The 19460-nt window shown below is 53.4% G+C and overlaps 1 protein-coding gene across 2 annotated transcripts in view; it reads right to left on the reverse strand.

Annotated features, from left to right (window-relative positions):
* Nfatc2 (nuclear factor of activated T cells 2) overlaps positions 1–19460 on the reverse strand; it is a 116137-nt gene that overhangs the window by 89930 nt on the left and 6747 nt on the right. For both annotated transcript variants that reach the window (XM_028859020.2, XM_028859021.2), the window contains exons 2-3: positions 4540–5578; positions 507–678 (exon numbers count right to left, since the gene is read on the reverse strand). In XM_028859020.2, coding sequence (XP_028714853.1) covers positions 507–678; positions 4540–5578 — 1211 coding nt within the window. The remainder of the gene's footprint in view (positions 1–506; positions 679–4539; positions 5579–19460) is intronic.

Here is a 19460-nt window from a genome sequence, read left to right on the forward strand (position 1 = left end):
GAAATGTCTAGAAGATTCTGGTTAATTGAACTGTGTGGGTTCACCAGCCAGAACCTAGACACCTGTGGTACTTCTTCATTAACCAGATTATAGAATTTGAAGAATGTTTGAATTCAACGATTTTGGAGGGGGGGAAAAATCACACTTCTGTCCTTGTACAAACCTCTGGTTTATCTACAAGCCACAGGATGAAGGATGTCGATCAGGAAAAAGTAGGCAGCAAGCTCACAGTTCTATCAGCTCTGCCAGGTCCTAGCAATCTCTCATCATAAAGAAGAGGAAGGACCATCTTCCGCATGAACACCGCGCTTCTTCACCCCCTCTGGAGACTTCCCCCCAAGAATGCAACTCTCCAGTAGGCTCTTGATATTTGCAACATCTTAGGTTTCTCTCCCTCCAGGGAGTAAGGAAATGAGATTTCCTTGGCCTCACAAGCAGCAGCAAGGCAGAGTAAATCTCCTGGTGACAAGTGTAGGGCAGAAAAATGAGAGAATCTGAGTCCATACCTGCACCACAGGGTGACCTCCTGTCGGGGCCTTGACAGCGCCACGACTGCCCTCCGTCTCGTAGTGGGCCCGGTGATGAGGCTTGGGCTGGACCTCGATCCGCAGCTCGTAAGAACCTGACTGATTGGACAGTGGCCACTCTAGTGGAGGGAGGGATGCAGTCACGGGGATGCTGTGGGAAGGAAAGACCAGGTCATGAGGATGGAAAACCACATCAGTCCGTCTGTACACTAAATGTAAACGGCACCTTTTCTGGAAACTGTACCCAGGGATGGGGGAATAAAATGCTGAATGCTGAGGGCTACAAATTGCTCAGACATGATGGGGGAGCTCTTCACAAGGCAGAGGCCTCCCCTTGCTTTCATTTTTATCCTGATGAAGACAGTGTGGCTGGCTTCATGGGGTATGAAGCGAATTTCATTATGGGTTGGCTCCTGCATGTTTCCAGTGGCTGTTATGGCTTCTCCTCCAGGAATCGTGAAGAACACAACATCAACTCTCAAAACTTCCTTCTCCAGAGGGCAAATGTGAGTGCAGGGATGCTTCAGTGGCAACTGGGAGCGTGTCCTGACTTCACCATGGACTTAAGTACATCACCTTTCTTAGGCACAATCTGCTATAGTCATACAGTGAAGAGACCAGGGGATAAGTGAGAGAATTTCTGTATTTGATTATCTTGACTAGCAGTGCATTTGGGAGTGAGTTCAGGTTCACTCACAATTACTAGTTGATGGGCCACAGAGCAATGCATCCCAGAAGCCCAGAGAGGAATCTAGCTTGGGTATGAGTGAACCAACTATGTAAACCCGATGTAAAGTGCAAAGGGACAACCATATCATGACTGGAGTTCCACCCCCAAGTTCAAGTCCCAGCCCTAACACTGACTCCCCTGTGACTTTGAGCAGATACCTGCAACTCCCTGGGTCTCAGTTCCCTCAATTGTGAAGTGGGTATACTGGAATCCTGTGGGGATCTTAGCATCAGAGTAGTCAATGACACTAGCACTAATGGTTTTCCTTTGAAAATACACACACGTGTACAGGCACACACATATACACACAACACACATACATATACATACACATATACACACCACACACATACATATACATGCATGTACATGCACACATACCACACACATATACAGGGACACATACACACATATATGTGCTATACACACACACCACACCACACACACACATCATTTTCTACGGACTCTCTGATTTGCCTATGGTGTCAGATGTAGAGAGCAAACCTTGAGGGCAGGTTTTAAGTTTCATTTTCCTGGAGTCTCAATGCCACCCAGTATATACAACAGCTACTCAACATGGCTTAGAATTATGTCATTAAAAAGTCAACCAAGGTCTTGAAAATCTACCCAGAATCTTCCTTCTGTGTCTCAGGAAACAAAACGTTACCTAAGATCACAGGGTGAGACATGGGCTAGGCTCTGACTCTAGTCCCTTGACTCCGAGTCTAGGACACGCTCTCATCTCCACATGGCTCTTGTCTTACTAACTTATTTTTAAACGGGCCTGAGAAAAGTCTCACCATAGAATGATTTAGAGCAACCCTTGCATTGGGTAGGATCTCAGAAAATATTAAGTGGGTAGATGGCATAGATGCCTGGGATGATGGATGGATGGATGGATGGATGGATGGATGGATGAATGGATGGATAAATGGATGGATGATGGATAAATGTATGTATGTATGTATGTATGTATGTATGGATGGATGGATAGATGATGGATAAATGGATGGATGGATGGATGGATGGATGGATAGGTTGGTGGATAAATGGATGGATGGAGAGACAGGTGGGGTAGATGGATTGATGAGTAGGTGGGTAGGTGGGCAGACAAGCAGTTTCATTTCACAGACTGACACATTCAAAAGTTCTCTGAAGTGGCACATACATGCGTTCCTGTGGGAGCCCCACTGGGAGACCGACTCCCACACTTTACCCCAGGGTACTCTTGAGGAGTGAGGGATAAGAGACTTAGACAGAAGGATAGAGGGGAAAGAAACAGAACACAAGATAGCCTTGGGAGGACCTGGAGCCTTATCCCCCGGCCGCTCCTGTCTCTTCTAACAGGCTTTTTATAGGAATGCCAAGGGGTCGAGCAAAAGACCTCTCCCTAACTCAGCCAAGTGCAGACCCTTCCAATCACCTAGAAACCATGCACATGGACAAGCAATCCTCTAATGCAGCTCTGCTGATAAAGCAAGCTCAGATCTCACTAGGAACCTTTGTGGGACTCCACAGGTTCCTTGGCACATCCTGATTTGCACTCATGGCAGAGACCATCCATCCATCAAGCGCATTCTTTCCCACTCAGCACAGCCTGTGAGGTGCTGACAAGCTTAGTCAGCCCCCTCCCCCCAAATTCAACACAACGCTTTATCAGGTGAGAAAGTTCCATTTGTTAAAACCATGTGGACAGCACATGGGTGATGGTGACAGCCCAGGCCACCTGTGCTTCAGCTGGCAGACAGAGCAGAGAGGAGAGGGCAGTCCATGCCTCCTCAGTCACCTCCTTCTCCTCAGCATCCAAACGAAGTTTTTTTTTAAATGCCAAATAACACCAGCCCAGATTCACATGAGGAAAAAGCGAGATGCTACACAGAGCACTGCTGGCACAGCAGGCCTCCTTGGACATCGGTGGTCACGGATGTCACCACCGTCACTCCACCACGAGATTAATCTCCTGGCACAGGCCTGTCAGCAAAGAAGCCCTTCCTAAAGCTCCAGAGCAATGGTTCATCTCAACTGTCAACGTGAGCTCTGGAATCACCGGGGAGACAGGCCACTAGGTGTGCCCACATCATCTTGATGAGATTAAGGTGGGAAGATTCACCCACGGTGAGAGGCACCATTCCCTAGGCTGGGATCCTGGACTGTATAAAAAGGAAAAAGAAAGTTGTACACAAGCATTCGTCCGTAGACATGGCGTGAGCAGCCGCTTCAGGCTCCTGACGCTTTCACTCGCCCACCGATGGGCTGCACCCGGGACCTGTGGGCCCTTCCTTCCTTAAGTGTCATCCATCGGGTGTTTCAGTGCAGCAAACGGAAAGAAACTAAGATGCCCCGCAAGAATGTGATGGCAGCCGCTGTCCCTCTTCTGAGCTCTGACTCTGAAAGGGCTCTAAACCAGGACCCTGACGTGTGTCATTTTAACTAGTTCTCAAAGAAAAAAAAGTCACCATGAGGTAGGTACTGCTCTATGCTCATCTCACAGGAAATGAACAAGGCCCAAAGAAGTGCTCAGTAAAGATTCAGGGGTTGGGGTAGGGAAGTCCTGGTTGATTAGTGATGTCTGCTCTGGGAACAGTCTCCTAAGTGTGCTCAATGAGAGAATCATGATTGTGTATCAAGGTCTGTCACAGGCACAGCAGGAGGACAGCACAATGCCCACGTCCACACCGGCAGTGAATGGCAGAGCCAGGACACACATTCAGTCCTCACACATCCCGAAGCCTCTACCCTGGGAGCCACACTCATTGCTTCAGCCTGCCAGGTTCTGAAGCTATTTGAGGATTGAACCCTGTGCAATTTATTGTTCTTTGGGCCTCCTCATCACAGAGCAGCAATAGATGCCCCTCATACATGGTTCCTCTTAGAATGAAGAAGCGGGTGTTCCATGCTGAGGTCCACTCTTTGGCCAGCTCACAGCTATCAGTACTATAAAGGAATCCAGCACACAGTAGGAACTTTATAAGTTCTTGCTGAATGAAGGAGTAAATGATGTGCCCTAGGGGACAGCCATCATGCATATTGTACAATAACTCCCACAACCGCCTGCTGCATCAGAGACACCCATGTTACCCATTTTACAGATGGGCAAACTAAGGCTTGGGGGAAGCTAACAAACATCCTTCTCAGGTACTCAGAGCCAGCAAGGTGTCTAAACCAGGATTTAAGTGACATCCATGTGACTAAATTCCGGGAGACAGGCCACTAGGGTAAATAACAAGAAAGCCAGCTCCTAGAGTGCACGTGGGCACACACAGCTCTCAAAGCCCCACTCACCTGCAGATGGGAATGGCCGGCACCAGCTGCTTGGGCCAGGTGGGTGGTACCAGCAGGATGGACTCGGGAGCAGAATTCCTCCCCTCCTCCTGCTCACAAGGCCCCAGGAACTCCACGGTGGCGGGGTAGATGTGGCGAGCCAGGCCCGCCTTGGACGGCGCGGTGGACACGGGGGTCGGGTCAGGGCTGGTCTTCCATATCTTGGAGGGGATCCCGCAGGGCGAGTCGGTGGCCAGGCTGTTGAGGGCATCCATGAGAACAGCAGAGCCAGCCGTGGGGGGGAACCCAGCGGAGATGCCGTCGTCCTGGGGTGCCACGTGAGGCGAGGGCTGGGGCGAGGGGCTCCGGGAGCGCTGGGGCGAGGCTGCGGGCAGGGGGGCCACCAAGGCCTCTGCGCACGAATGCCTCCGCTTGGCACCGGGTGAGGAGGAGCGGGACGCCGGACGGGGCACGGGCGAGTGTCGGCCCAGGCAGCTGTCCTCGGCGAGGCTGGTTCGAGGTGACATTATTGGAGAGGTTCTGGGGGAATAATGAGCAGGGATGTTTTGAAACTGGGGGCACAGGTCGTCGGGCCCGGCGTTATTGGGCGAGACGCAGGGCGAGGTGTAGGGGGAGAAGGTGTCAGAAATGAAGCTGGCGGAGGAGCCGCTGCTAGCGGGGCTCAAGCAAAGCGGCTCGCGGTAGCCCTCGAAGCCGGGCACGGGCAGCGTGAACCGCGGGCCGGCGGCCAGGCCGGCCAGGGCCAGGGCCGGCTGCTCGGGGGGCAGGCCGGCGTCTCTCCCGCGGAGGGCCCCCCCTGCCTGCATCAGTTCGTGGGACGGAGTGATCTCGATCCGAGGGCTCGGGCCCGAAGCCCCCGCTGGCTTGGCGGGGCTCAGAAAGTTCTGGAACCCTAGCCTATCCGGCTCTCCGAACCGGCCGGGGGGCTCGCCAGAGAGACTGGCGAGGGGGTTGACTGGCTTGAGGCCATAGTCCAGGACATCATCCGGGTATGCGAGTCCGGAGGGTGAGCTGATGGCCTTATGTGCGTTCGGTTCTTCTGGAAAGAGAAGGGGGGAGGGGGTCTTTAAGCCTCTAAAGCAGAATCGGGGTGCAGAGTCACAGTCATGGGTGGGCGTGGGCTCCTGTCGCTGGCTGGTTTCAGTTACCCCACCATGCCAAACCCTGAGCTTGCCACAAGTCAAGTGAAGAAGCTACTTGATCCCAAATTCCCTCAAGAGAGTCCAGAACGACAGGCGTTGGCTACACCAGCCGAGTGGCTGCCTGCAGTGTGGAAGGCAAAGGGACCTAGTAGCCTCCAGGCTGAACCTAACCTGCCCCTCAGAAGCGCATTTTAGGGGCTGGAGAGATGGTTTGGTGCGTAAACTGCATGCCATGCGAGTATGAGGACCCAGGTTCGAATCCCAGAGCCTACATAAAAGTCAGGCATGACAGTAATACATCCTTGTAACCCCAGCATTGGGGACGCAGAGATGGGGATCCCCAGAGCTCACTGGCCTACTCATGTACTCAAATCCATGAACTACAGGTTCAGGGAGAGACCCTGTGGTAAAAAAAAAAAGAAGGTGGCGAGCCTCTGAGGAAGACATCCAACACCAAATCTGGCCTCCATGTGCATGTATGCATATGTACGTGCACACCCATACACACCATGCACACCTGCATGAACACAGTGAAAGTTGTTACAGTGAATTCTATATCTCCACAGCTCACGGCACCACAGACCACAGCCGAACGGTGAGTGCTCCAGCTACGTATCTGCACTCTGAGCCTCCCTCCCCAGTGAGGTTACTTCGTGTCCATGTGGATCACAGCCCCATGACTAGAGTTTGCTCTCTCCGGGGCTGCAATTGGCCTCCTCCTTTCACACCTATGATGTGGCCATGGGACGCAGAGGGGCCACAGGGATTCTAGGATGCGTGGAGTCTGTGTTTGTCTATGTCCACACCCAAGTGTGAGAAACTTTCTAGAACCAGGGTTACCTGCTCCTTCATGTCCCTTTATAGATGTGACCCAGGAGGGGACAAGAATCCCCAAAGACATGGAATTAGTAGGCTCAGAACTCTTTCAGAGGAGCCCCTTAGTTCCCAAAAGTCAGGATCATGGCTACGGGGCCCCCAAACTGTTAGTGGGAGGGATGCAGGGAGACTTAAACAGCAGCGGCCATCTTGGGTCTCTGCTGTCCCATCTCAAGGGCCCATCACTAAAAAGAGTGTCACTCCAGCAGACCTTGCTGCTCAGTCACCTCACTCTGTCCCTTGATCTCCAAGCCTGGTGCCTTACATTCCTCACTGGGGAATTTCTGCAGAGCCACCAAGGGATGGCGGTCCCCACCACCCCACACCGACTCTTCCTCCTAGGCTCTCCCTTCTCCATCAGGAATGTGGTCAGCCTTGGCTCCTCAACTCTCGGGACTCCTACCCCAGCCACCGACAAATCCTGACCTCTGACCTCCCAACACACAGACCAGGCCTCAGTATCCCCTGCACCCCATGTCCATCTTGAGTCAAGCCCCTCTTCTACCTCAGTCTCCCCAGGTCCCCTCTGTTCCGATGTCCACTCTGGGAAACTGTCCTTCGTTGCTTCCTCTGGCCCTTTAGATTGGGCCTGAGGTCGTCATGGGCCCAGTCTGTCCCTGTCACCAGCCTGTCTATCCACTCCACCTGTGCCCCATGCCCCCAAACAGCTCAGAGACAGCCCCACTGACCTCTTATCAAGCACTTCCTGCTCAGAGTCCTTGAGAGAGCTGTCTCCTCTCCCTTCAAGATCTTCCTTATTTCACGAATCTGTTGTCCCAGCACCTCCATAGACTGTCCTCCAAAAGATCGTCCCCAACCCCATCTCCTGCCACGCCTCCTTTGCACCCACTACCGGCTCCCACCGCTTCTGATGCATGTGTTCTAGTGAACTTGTCCTGCTAACCCAGGGCCGGGCCAAGCACACCCCAAGGGCCCACATTGTGTCTGCTGATAGAGCAACCGTGTCTGTTTGCAGAGCCTACAGCTTACTTCTTCACTGGAGAGCTGAGAGCTCTGGCAGGGTCGATACGAACCACAAATCTTAAAATATTTACTCTCTGGCCCTTTACGGAAGTTGGTAGCTCTACTCCTGACTCTCAGCTCCGCTGAGGCTGTGTCCACAGCCACTGCAGGTTAGTGTTGTTTGCCTGGCACCCGCCACAGTGCCTGGTACTGACAGGCCTCCACAACACTGTGACGTGACGAAGAGAATGAATGAAAGAGCCATGCCCCGGGCTCCTGCAAGCCAGGAATGGGGTCTCCTGCTCCGGGAGCTAGGCTAGACACCCTGGTGATCCATGACCTTTCTGGGCCTTTTCTGGGCCACAATAAAGGAAGTGTACTCCAGCTTAGCTGAACTGACCTCAGAATGCCCAGATGGTGCCCCCATTCCAGATGAGTGCTCCCAAAGGGCTGCCCACCACTCTTAAGATGAGGACTTGGGCCAGCAAGGCTGGGGTCTGTCTACCCACCCTCGACCTTTCCACTCTTGGGGCTCCAGGCAAAGTGGGGTTTGGGGGGAAGCACCCACTTCCTTCTGGCCCCAGGACTTTGCAGCTGCTACTCCCTCTATCTCAGCAGCTCCATTCCCTCATCGCTGTGGGACTAAAGCCCACTCATGTCCGCAGGCTCTGCCTCTGTCCCTGTGTTCCCAGAGAGCTTGAAAGGCTCACTGCTCCCAGGGGTGCCCGCTCCAACCCCGTATGTCTCCCAATTCTAGTGAAGTAATTGTGGCATCAGCAACTAACTAGCAAGTCCGCCTCTCTCCTAATCAGAGATGCCATGAGGACTCTCCTGAGGCACACTGGGCCTCTGCCACCTGAACGGGAACTGGTGGGCCCCAACAGAGAGGAATGCCAGCATTCCTCAGTAAAGGAATGAATCCCCATAAAAGTCACCTGGGACACTGACATCACTCCTCCAAAATGTCACTGCCTGACCATGAGGCAGAGGACACCATCTCTAGAGAGGGGTGACTGGAGAGGAAGATCCATCAAAACCCCAAATGTGTCCCAGAGCCCTGAACACCATTCAGAAATGCACCCCATGTGGACGCTCGCATCTGTGGGAGAGGAATAAGGGGGAGGTTAGTGTCTCCAGCTCTGGGTCGGGGAGGCTCCGGTTCATTCTAAAGTGACCAGGAAAAGTCCTTCTGCACCAAGCCGCAGTGGCCACTAAGATTCAGCATTGAAGAAAGGGCAAGGTGAACATGGGGTGGGTGGGTTGTCTAAAAGGGGAGGGGCACATCTGGGGGGAATGTGCACACGTGTGTGCATGTGTGCACACCTAGGCACATGCAGAGGCCAGAGGAGGACGACATCAGGTGTTCTGTTCTGCCACTTTCCATTTTAGTCCCATTGAGACAGGGTCTCTCACTGAACTTCGAACTCGGCTGGTGCCACCAAGCCCCAATGACCTCCTATCTCTACCTAGCAGCATTGGAGTTCCAGGGGTGTGCAGCTGTGCCAAGCTCTTTTACATGGGTGCTGGGATTCGAACTCAGGTCCTCCTGCTTACCCACTGAGCCATCTCCCAGCCCTGCAAAAAGGAAACTTTCTGCAGAGAAAACAAACTTAAATTTCCCAAACACAATTAGCTTCTGTGGAGCAGGTGGCGGGAGGTGGGGGTGACATGGAACATAACATGTGACGACGAAACTCTGCTGACAGGGAGGGAAACAGAACCCAGGCCTGCTCTGCCACTAACTGGCTAGTGGCGGAAGAAAAGTCCCCACCCACTCCAGGTGCCACGGCCTCACTTAGAACAGGGGAAAGCACGTCTGACTCCTTCACGGCTTTGATTTTTCTAGCTTGGGTCTGCAGGACTAGAGTTCGTACGAGGCACAGCCAGGGTGAAGATGCATCTGAACTTGAGCTGGTGCTGTGTGTGCATGCACACACACACACACACACACACCCCTTCCTGGCAGAGAGCACACAGAGCACAGATGTCTAACCTACAGGCCAATCAGCATCGAATCCATGTTCAATGATGTTCTGAGAACCCATTCCCTACAATCCAGGAATCAGCCCTGCACAGAAATTCCAGCCATATTAGAACTCTGCCTCAAAAAACATAGCAATCCAGAACCGGAGGCGGCGTAGACCCAGCATGGGGTGTGGTAGTGCCCACAATCCCAGCACTCAGGAGGCTGAGGCAGGAGAAAGGCTGTGTGTTCAGAGACAGCCTGGACTACAAAGTAGGACCTTGTCTCAAGAAACCAACACACACACACACACACCACGCAGATGGGGGCTCCAAGGAGCAACCGGCCCCACTGAGCCTAGTAGTATTGCAGTGTTTACACTGGTTTAATCCATCCTGGTGGCAGTTTCCTTCCCCCTCTCTCTTCTCCCCCCAAGTCTATAAATGTTTAACAGCAAGCGTGAGTGTGAAGGTAATGAACAGCCTTTGCCTTCTCAGGGATTTGACAGCAATTCTCACAAATGGCCAGCCATTAACATCTTTCCGTGAGTGGCTGGGATCCTCACTCTCGGGCTCTTTGGAAACAGTCCATGTGCCTGCTGGGTCTCACTGCCCTCACCTGCCCACAGCCCAGATGGAAGCCGGCAGATCTCAGAACCACGTTGCTGCCGATTTTCTCAGGAGGGTTTCCATAAACCTCTTTGCTGTCGGTGGCACTGTCTATACATATTATGGACTTACTGTGTCTGCTCAACTCCACTCTCATCTTTTCTTTTGAACATGTAGTGTGTGTGTGTGTGTGTGGTGTGGGGGGGGGGGGGGGGTGTGTGTGTGTGTGTGTGTGTGTGTGTGTGTGTCTGTGTCTGTGTCTGTGAATGTGAGTGCACATGTTCACAGAGGCCAGAAGAGGGTATCAGAGCTCCCTGAAGCTGGAGTTACAAATGGTTGTGGGCTAGCTAGCTGACATGAACGCTCTAGTTCTCTGGAAGAACAGCAAGTGCTCTTAACCACTGAGCCATCTGTCCAGCCCCACACCATAACTTTTATTTTAAAAGGAATGTTCACACCACTCTGGGAGGCTGAGGCAGGAGCATTGCCTAGTTCAGAGCCTGCCTACAGAGTGAGTTCAAGGCCAGCATGGACAATTTAGTGAAACCCTATGTCGGAATTAAAAGTGTAAAGAGGGCTGGGGCGGGGGGGAGGGTATCTCAGTGATGAAACACATGCCTACCATATGTGAGGCTGTTTAATCTGTAGTACGACACCCCAACCCCCGCCAAAAAGGTAACTACGTTCAAGCAAGCCATCCGGGCAAAGGCTCTAAGCCTCCATTTCACCTCCTCCCTCCCACAAGGTTTTTCTTTGAGGTATAATTTGTGTGGCAGGCAGAGGTGGCTGGGCTTTGTCAAACACTAAACATATTTGTTTTGCTAGCACCATCAAGGCAGCACGGTTTTCTGTGACCGACCTGCCAAGTGTTGCCGCGTGTGCAGGTGTGTGCAGGGCGGCTGTGAGTCAAGTGTGCCCGTGTGAAGGTGTGCGGGGGCGGCTGGTGTGCCGTGGCAGGTGTGCGCGCGTGGTGCAAGGTGGTGTGCGGGCGGCTGTGAGCCTGCCAAGTGTGCCCGTGTGCAGGTGTGCGGGCGGCTGTGAGCGTGCCAAGTGTGCCCGTGTGCAGGTGTGCGGGCGGCTGTGAGCCTGCCAAGTGTGCCCGTGTGCAGGTGTGCGGGCGGCTGTGAGCCTGCCAAGTGTGCCCGTGTGAAGGTGTGCGGGCGGCTGTGAGCCAAGTGTGCCGTGTGCAGGTGTGCGGGCGGCTGTGAGCCTGCCGAGTGTGCCCGTGTGAAGGTGTGCGGGCGGCTGTGAGCCTGCCAAGTGTGCCCGTGTGCAGGTGTGCGGGCGGCTGTGAGCCTGCCAAGTGTGCCCGTGTGCAGGTGTGCGGGCGGCTGTGAGCTGCCAAGTGTGCCCGTGTGCAGGTGTGCGGGCGGCTGTGAGTCTGCCAAGTGTGCCCGTGTGAAGGTGTGCGGGCGGCTGTGAGCCAAGTGTGCCCGTGTGCAGGTGTGCGGGCGGTGGGGGGGGGGGGGGGGGCGGCTGTGAGTCTGCCAAGTGTGCCCGTGTGAAGGTGTGCGGGCGGCTGTGAGCCTGCCAAGTGTGCCCGTGTGAAGGTGTGCGGGCGGCTGTGAGCCTGCCAAGTGTGCCCGTGTGAAGGTGTGCGGGCGACTGTGAGTCTGCCGAGTGTGCCCGTGTGAAGGTGTGCGGGCGGCTGTGAGCCAAGTGTGCCCGTGTGCAGGTGTGCGGGCGGCTGTGAGTCTGCCAAGTGTGCCCGTGTGAAGGTGTGTGGGCGGCAGAGGGGAACCTATGGGTTAGAAAGGCACTCAGGACTTGGTAGCACACCACTGAGACACCAGTTTCTCCCAACTCAAAGAGAAAACAGCTTGGGGCTGCAGAGAAGGCTCACCGTCAAAAACACTGGCTGCTTCCAGAGGACCCAAGTTCAATTCCCAGCACCCACACGGCAGCTCACAACCATCTGTAACTCCACTTCCAGGGGATCTGACACCTTCTTCTGATCTTCGAGGGTACCAGGCACATACATGGTGCACAGGCAAAACATAAAATAAATATTTTTTAAAGAGGAAACAGTTCCTCTTTATGGCTCTCTATGTGCCATGCACTCTTGGTGGCCTATCTCCATGCCACCCGCCATGAGAGATGTCTGGCCTTCCCTTGAGATGTCAGTCCCCAAAGGAAGGAAGAAGGCAGGAGCCATGGCTGCTCTGGGTCCTCTCTCTTCCCCTTTCCCCAACACACACACTTTGCATTCGATGTTACCCTCACCCAGAATTCCCTTCCGTGCCTCCAGCACCCTTCTCCTGGGCTGCTGGCTGTCTATCAAGACAGGTGCCTGAGTAGCCAGAATGGACGACAGCAACTTCTAAGTTCAACTCCTCAAGAGTGCTATGGTGAGAGCCACTGACAGAGTCATTGATTTGTCCCTCTACCCCAGGAAGGTGAGCTTTTTGAAGCTCAGTATTATTATATTATGCTAATTATACAAAAAATGCAGAGGTGGAGTAGCTAAAATGCTGGAAATGGACCCACCAGCCGCTGGAGTCAGCACACTGCACGTGGTACGGCATTTAACACTCCCATCTACCTGAGCGGCAGGGGCAGCTGCTCGCCTTCCACAGACAAGGAGATGGAGGCACAGCAAGCTGGTTTCACCTACCCAAGGTCCTTAGCGGGATCCGGTTGAGCATATCTACCCTGAGCTGGGGGTTCTGGATCTACTACAACCCAAGGATACTCTACAGCAAGGGCTGGTGTGGAGCTGATCGGTTGCCCCGCCCACTCCCACAGCTGGCCACCCAGCTGTCCCCTCCCCTAGCCCTGCAAGACCAACTGAGGCTGGGGCTTGTGGCTCTGGGCTTCGCAGCTCCAACCCACACTTCCTGCACTCTGCAGAGGCTGAGTCTGCCTCAAGTATCGCCTGTAAGCCACACCCTCGAGCCTGAGGAAGCATCCTCGGCTGCTCGGCCACCTCCAGGAGCTGTACACCTTGCTCATACTTGTCTCTCTGGCTCCCCACAGCTTCTGCTGGCCATTTGGTTCTACAACTGACCCCTGAAGTTATCTCTCACCAGGTCCTGGGGCTCAATCAACATCTGGGCCCTGAGAAGACTTGGGGATGCTCTGCCAGTGTCCCTGGAACTGCAGGACAAGTCTGCCTGCCAGGGGCTGGACCAGCCTACCACAAGTGAGAGGCTGCTCAGAGGGGATTGGGCACCTCTTAGTTCACGGAGTCCAAAGGACCCAGGACTCAGCCTCATCCCCGACGTGAGGCCCGGTACACTCTGTCCTCGTGGGTAATACACTACTTTGTGTGTCTACTCCACACAGAGCCCCAAACACACATACAGCAGACACCCAGGAAATCTTCTAAGCAACAGTTCAGACCTCCCCTGCTATGGTTTCCCTATTTGATTCGACAGTGTGGCTCACGCTAGCCTCAACCTCTTCAAAAGCATTTTGTAAAAGAGGAAGGAATTTTATAAAAATAAAACGGACCAGTCAGCACTTCAAGAATTCTCTTGGCATCCCAGACTGTGCTGACCTCTGGAAGTGTGAGAAGTAAGTAGCTAGAGAAAGCCTCCAGCACTCTCCCTCCTGAGACTTGTGCCCCTCACACCCATCCCCCAGCGGCCTGGGAGTGCAGTCACTAACTCCCTCTGAAGTGACAGTGACTCCGTAGCTGCTTGTCATAACAGAAGTGTCAAGAGTCAACACACCTTTGCCATTTGCTTTATGCCTAAGACCAGCACACACAACCAACATAGACCTGTGGGGTTTTCTCATAAGAACAGCATGAAACAAGCAATATAGCTCTCCCAGTTTTACACATGGGGAAAATGAGGGTCAGAGAGGGTGAGTAATCTGCCCAAAGTTGCACAGCTTTTAAGCTGCAGAGCCAAGACAGTCTGAGGCAACCTGGCCCTTCCACCCACCCCCACAACCACTACTGAGCTCCACTTCCAGTGAAAGAGACTATTTCTGGAAGGGTGACACCTTAACTATGACACAGAGAAATGAGGGGCCCCCAGGACAGAGCCTGCTGTGGGGCCGGTGTAGGCCTAACAACCTAAGATCCCAATTCTTTTCTTCTAGAAAGTTCTCAGCCCTTCTGTTCGCCCCAAAGGGAGAATTAAAATCACACTCTGGCCACTGTCTCCACCAGCCACTCCTCTTCTGCTTCCTGCCCGCTGCTCATGCTCAAGAACGGACCCATGGTCAAGGCCAGAACCCACTCACTGCCAGGGTGCTGGCCAACAGGGAGCTTTGGGGGGGGGAGGAAGAAGAAAGAAAACCAGGGCACATTATAGTCCCAGAATTTGGAAGTTGAGGCAGGACAGTTTCTCAGAGTTTGAGACCAGCCTGGGTTACATAGTGAACTCCAGGTCAACCTGTAACCCTGCCCCAAAAGAAAACCACACATCTCACACACACACACACACACACACACACACACACACACACACACACACACCACAGACACAGCACACACACAGCACGCACACACACAGCACACATATACACACCACCCACACACAGAGCACACTTACACACCACACACACACCACACACACACACCACAGACACACACAGCATATCTATACACCACACCACACACAGCACACATATACACACCACCCCCACACAGAGCACACTTACACACCACACACACTCCACATACATACACACACACACACATACACACACACACACACACACACACACACACACACACACGGAGGAACACTGTGGAAACAGCCTTTCAAGTGTCTAAGTCCAGGCAGGCAGAATTTTTAGGAAGTGGAATCGAATGACAAAAATAGAGACCTCACTAGGGAACCTGTAGGAAGTGCCTGTAGGGGGAGGGGACACAGCCCCACAGCAGGATGGGCTGCAGATCTGGGGGTCCCTGTCCAGGCTATTCCAACCCACCCACCCCTTCATGAGCTCACATCTGAGGTCTGGCTCTGAGGTATCACAGTCTGTCGCCATGGTAACGCCCACGTGCCATAGCCAGGCAACTCAGATTGGCAGCAAGGAGAGGGATCGAAGCCTGTGACTCCCCTAAACTCTTGTGGCTGCAGGAACCACACTGCAGGGCAGGAAGGCAGCAGATGGATTTCCCATCTGGGAAGAAGCATTGTCAAGAGTCACCAATGGCCTGTAAGTAATGAAGGCGGCTCTCGACCTCCTCCAAGTCCCCAGTCCCCTGGCCCCTCCCTCACCGCGCACAGAGGGCAGCTGTGACAGGCTTCCCCATAAATGAGTCATGTGTGTGAAGGAGAAGATCCAGGTTGTCACACCCTTTATTCAGAGGTGACACATACAGACAGGCCCTGAAAGATGAGAAATTCCACCCCATCAGTGGGTCCAAGAACACCAGAGAAGGCGAGGGACGTTTACCCTCTCGTCTCGCCAGCATGGAGGCGCTGGCAGAGGCCTCCTGGCACCCTCTCATCTTTTCTGACCTTGCCCCAGAGAAGACAGCTGTCTGCCTTTACCAGACAGACAGAGGCAGCTTCGGCAGTACCTCCGGCAGTCTGCCACCAAGCCAGGCGCCAACGACGCTGACACAGGAGGGGATGGTCCCAGAGCAAGGAGTCCAGCAGAGCAGCAGCTGGCAGGAGGCTTGCAAAAACATGGTGTCCTGGGCTGCTTGGGAAGACGCCGGGCATGTGTGCCCCGCAAGCCTCAAGGCCTCCCTTGAGCAGAGGGCCAGGGGCGCTTTGGCAGTTGAGGTATTGGGGGAGGGGGTGTCTCCTGCCTTCAGGAATCCAAGTCACCTTCCTCCTTGCTGTCTTTCTGATAACTGATGTCCACTATGCCTCCAGCCTGCATGTGTTCCCTTTCAGCAGCTTATACCAAGCTAGAGGCCAGCATCAGCAACACCTCACTGCGAGGGATGGGGAAACTTGAGGCTCAGATGCAGGGAATCCCCCAAGGTCACACATACAAAAAATAGACATTGCTGATGCAGTGCCACACGGTAATTCTGAATAGCTACGTCATGCTTTTTACACACACATGCACCCATGAACGCGCACACCTACCCAAGACGTATTGCCCCAGGGGCTTCCTTCCCCCAACCTCAGCCAATAAGCCAACTACCTGAACTCTCTAGCCCTAGACTGGCTTGAGTGGCCTCGAATGTCACAGAAACAGAGTCACACAGTCAAGGATGTCCCTGCCTCACTTCTGCTCAGTTTGGATTCCCCTGTATGGCTCAATAGGTTTCTTTCTTAGAAGTGGGGGGGGGGGTACCGGTTCATGTGAATACCACTTCATTTCTTCATCAACCACTCCCTCTCCACAGGTCCTGGAGAGCAAGCCTGTGATCTGGAGAGCAAGCCTGTGTGTGATCTGGAGAGCTGGTGAGAACTTCCTCAGCAAAAGGAGAAGGAAGATCTGGTCAGAAGAATTCACCAAAAATAGCCTTCAGATAATCCTCCCACAGACAAAGCCCATCCACTCCGTGGCGGTCTGGCAGGAAGGGATGAGGCCAGAGAGCCACTGACTTCCTTGCAGCCTCTGTCCACCCTAGCCTCCTCCAGGAGCTGAGACCCCCTCACTCATTCCCAGTCCCTCAAAAGCTTGACCCCTGCCAGCAAAGCTTCCTCTTGGTGACCATGTGGCCATGGGACCCTCAACAGGGACTCAGACCAAACACACCAACACCTTACTGACGGGATGTGTCTTATTACCCCGGCCCCACCCCGCACATAGAACATGGATGCCAGGTTTCCAGAAGTGGGCATGCTTAATCAGCTCACTTCCCCCTCCCAAAACACACACACCTGGTCATTAAGACATTCCTCCCAATCCACCCAGCAGAGGTGACAGCCCTGTGGATTTCAGGCCTGCAGCCCACCTTCTGACGATTAGGCGGGCAAACACCCCCTCCCTCGCCTTTAAGATGACCTGCTCAAGCATTTCAGGCTTAAAGGGTTCCCCTCATGGAGCAGCCCCTTCTGCAGGCACAGGCATACCCAGCAGGTCTGTTTGGATAAGGCCCTGACAAATCCCATGCTTTCCAGGCCACTTTCCTGCCTTCCGAAAGCTCGCTCAGGCATAGCTCAATTAAAATTCACGGTGGAGGGCTGGCTGGGAGAAACGCACTTTATTAACTCAGACAGGCCCTTTTCCAAATCCTTAGATTAGAAGGCAGCCTGGGCCCCAGTGCCCTCTCAGGAAAAGGAACTCGCCCCACTCTGCCTCCAGCTCAGCCTGCTAGAAGGCAGCAAGAAAACACATTAAAATCCAGGGCACGGGGCTTTGGAAGTAAATGCCAAGGGATGTGGAGACGGCTCAGTTGGTAAAGTGTCTGCGCTGCGAAACCCAGCACCCACATTAAAAAAAAAAAAAAAAAAAAAAAAAGCCAGGCATGGAGGCAGAACACTCGTATTCCCAGCACTGGGGGAGCCAGGCAGAGCCTAGGGGTCTGCTGAGCAGCCAGCCCAGCTAAACTGGTGTGTTCCGGGTCAGTGAGAGAACCTGCCTCAAAAAAAAAAAATCCTGTCAGCAGCTCAGGAAAGTCGCCCAACAGAAATGTTGGGGGGCAGGGACAACACCTAGTGGGTGGGGATGTGGCTCAGTTAGCCACAGAGTTAGCACGCAGTTAGCATGTGGAAGCCCTGGGTTCTATCAGCAACTTTTCCTAAGCTGTGTGTGGTGGATGATCTTGGCTGTAAATCTGACACTCCTGGGATGAGGGACGTCTACTGAAAATCTGCCCCCATCAGGTTGGTCTGTGGGCATGTCTCTGGGACACTTTCCTGATTGCCAATTGCTGTGGGAGGACCTAGTCCACTGTGGGAGGTGCCCCCCTCTAGACAGGTGGACCTGGGCTGTGTATGAAAGGCAGCTAGCCGAGCAGGCCAGAGGAAGGGAGCCTTGTTCCTCCAAGGCGTCTGCTTTAGCTCTTGCCCCAGCCTCCTGACTTCCCTCAGTGATGGACAGCAATTGGGACATGAAAGTCAGACAGATAAATCCTTTCCTCCCTGTGTCGGTTTTGGTCAGCATTTTATCACAGCAACAAAAAAGAAAACTAGAAAACTGGTTTGCCAGTACTTGGGAGAGGGAGACAATAACTTTGAGGCCAGCCTGGGCTACATAAGGCCCTGTTTCAAAAGCATACAAACAAACAAACAAACAAAAACACACAATAAAAAAAAAAAAAAAAAGCTGTTCTGAACCCTGGAAGCATCATTTTACTTTTTAAAAAGAATTTCCTTTAGAATAATTTTTTTTTTTTACATTTTACCTTTGTATGTTTGTGTGTGTGTGTGTGTGTGTATGTGTGTGTGTGTGTGTGTGTGTGTGTGCCCACACAGAGGACAGCCTGTGGGAGCCAGTTTTCTCTTTCTGCCGTGTGGTTTCCCGGCTCGATTCAGGTCGTCCCGCTTGGTAACAAGCACCTTTATCTATTGAGCCATCTTGCTGGCGCCATTTTTAATTTATTATTAGTGCATGTGCTCTGATATGCACGTGGGGGTCAAAGGACAACGTGTGGGAGTCATTTCTTCCCTTTCATGGCGGGGGTCCTGAGGATGGAGCTCATGTGTTAGCAAGGGGTCCCCTTCCCCCTGCACCAATGCCGCCTCTGGAGACATTACTTCTGAATCACTACTGAAGCCAGGGGTGTGCGCACTGTGCACGCTACACGAGGCTTTGATATTGGGGGCCCCAGGGTCCAATGCCCTGAGCTTCCCCAAGAGCAGCAGCTTGATTTTTCTCAGGGGCCCATATCTTTGACTGACACCTTCTAATCTATTAACTATAGAATACTAGGTGAATTATACGGGAAGTCCCTGGGGGGAGATGCCACGGGATGGGAGATGCAGATGGAGTGGCTTTGTGTTAACAGCATGCCAGCCCAGGGCACCATCGCCCTACTGTTGTATATTTGGGGGAAAGTTCAGTAACTGAAGGTCAGAGGGAAAGTGAAAGGTAGTCCCCTCTGCTCCAGGAGGAGCAGCAGGCAGCCTGTCTCGTCCCAGCCCAGGCTCCAGCCACCTGATGCCCTGACTCAGTTTGGAAACTGCCAACAAAACCTCTAGGTCCAAGAGTGCAGCAGCCAGGGAAGTGAGTTGGCCACAGCTCTCTGGGAGCCTGGGGCTGTTTCCTGTGCTGGGGAGGGAGGAAGTCCTCTCTGGGGAAAAGCCACAGGGTACCCATCATGGAGCTGCATTTGCAAAGCTGCTCCTTTCTGGGCCTGGCTCAGCACACAACACCTGGGAGCACCCCACATCACCCTCAAAGTGGCCTCCAGAACTTTCCAGCCACAGAATGTGAACAGCTTAGGAAGCATTTGCAGGCAGCAGGGTTCCTGGGCTGAGCAGAATGGACAGGCTTGAGTCAGAACCAGACTTCTGTGTTAGCTGACTTGCTCAGGCTCCGGGTGGAGCCCAGCAGCCA

This window comes from Peromyscus leucopus, chromosome 1 (assembly GCF_004664715.2).
Source record: "Peromyscus leucopus breed LL Stock chromosome 1, UCI_PerLeu_2.1, whole genome shotgun sequence".
Taxonomy (NCBI): domain Eukaryota; kingdom Metazoa; phylum Chordata; class Mammalia; order Rodentia; family Cricetidae; genus Peromyscus; species Peromyscus leucopus.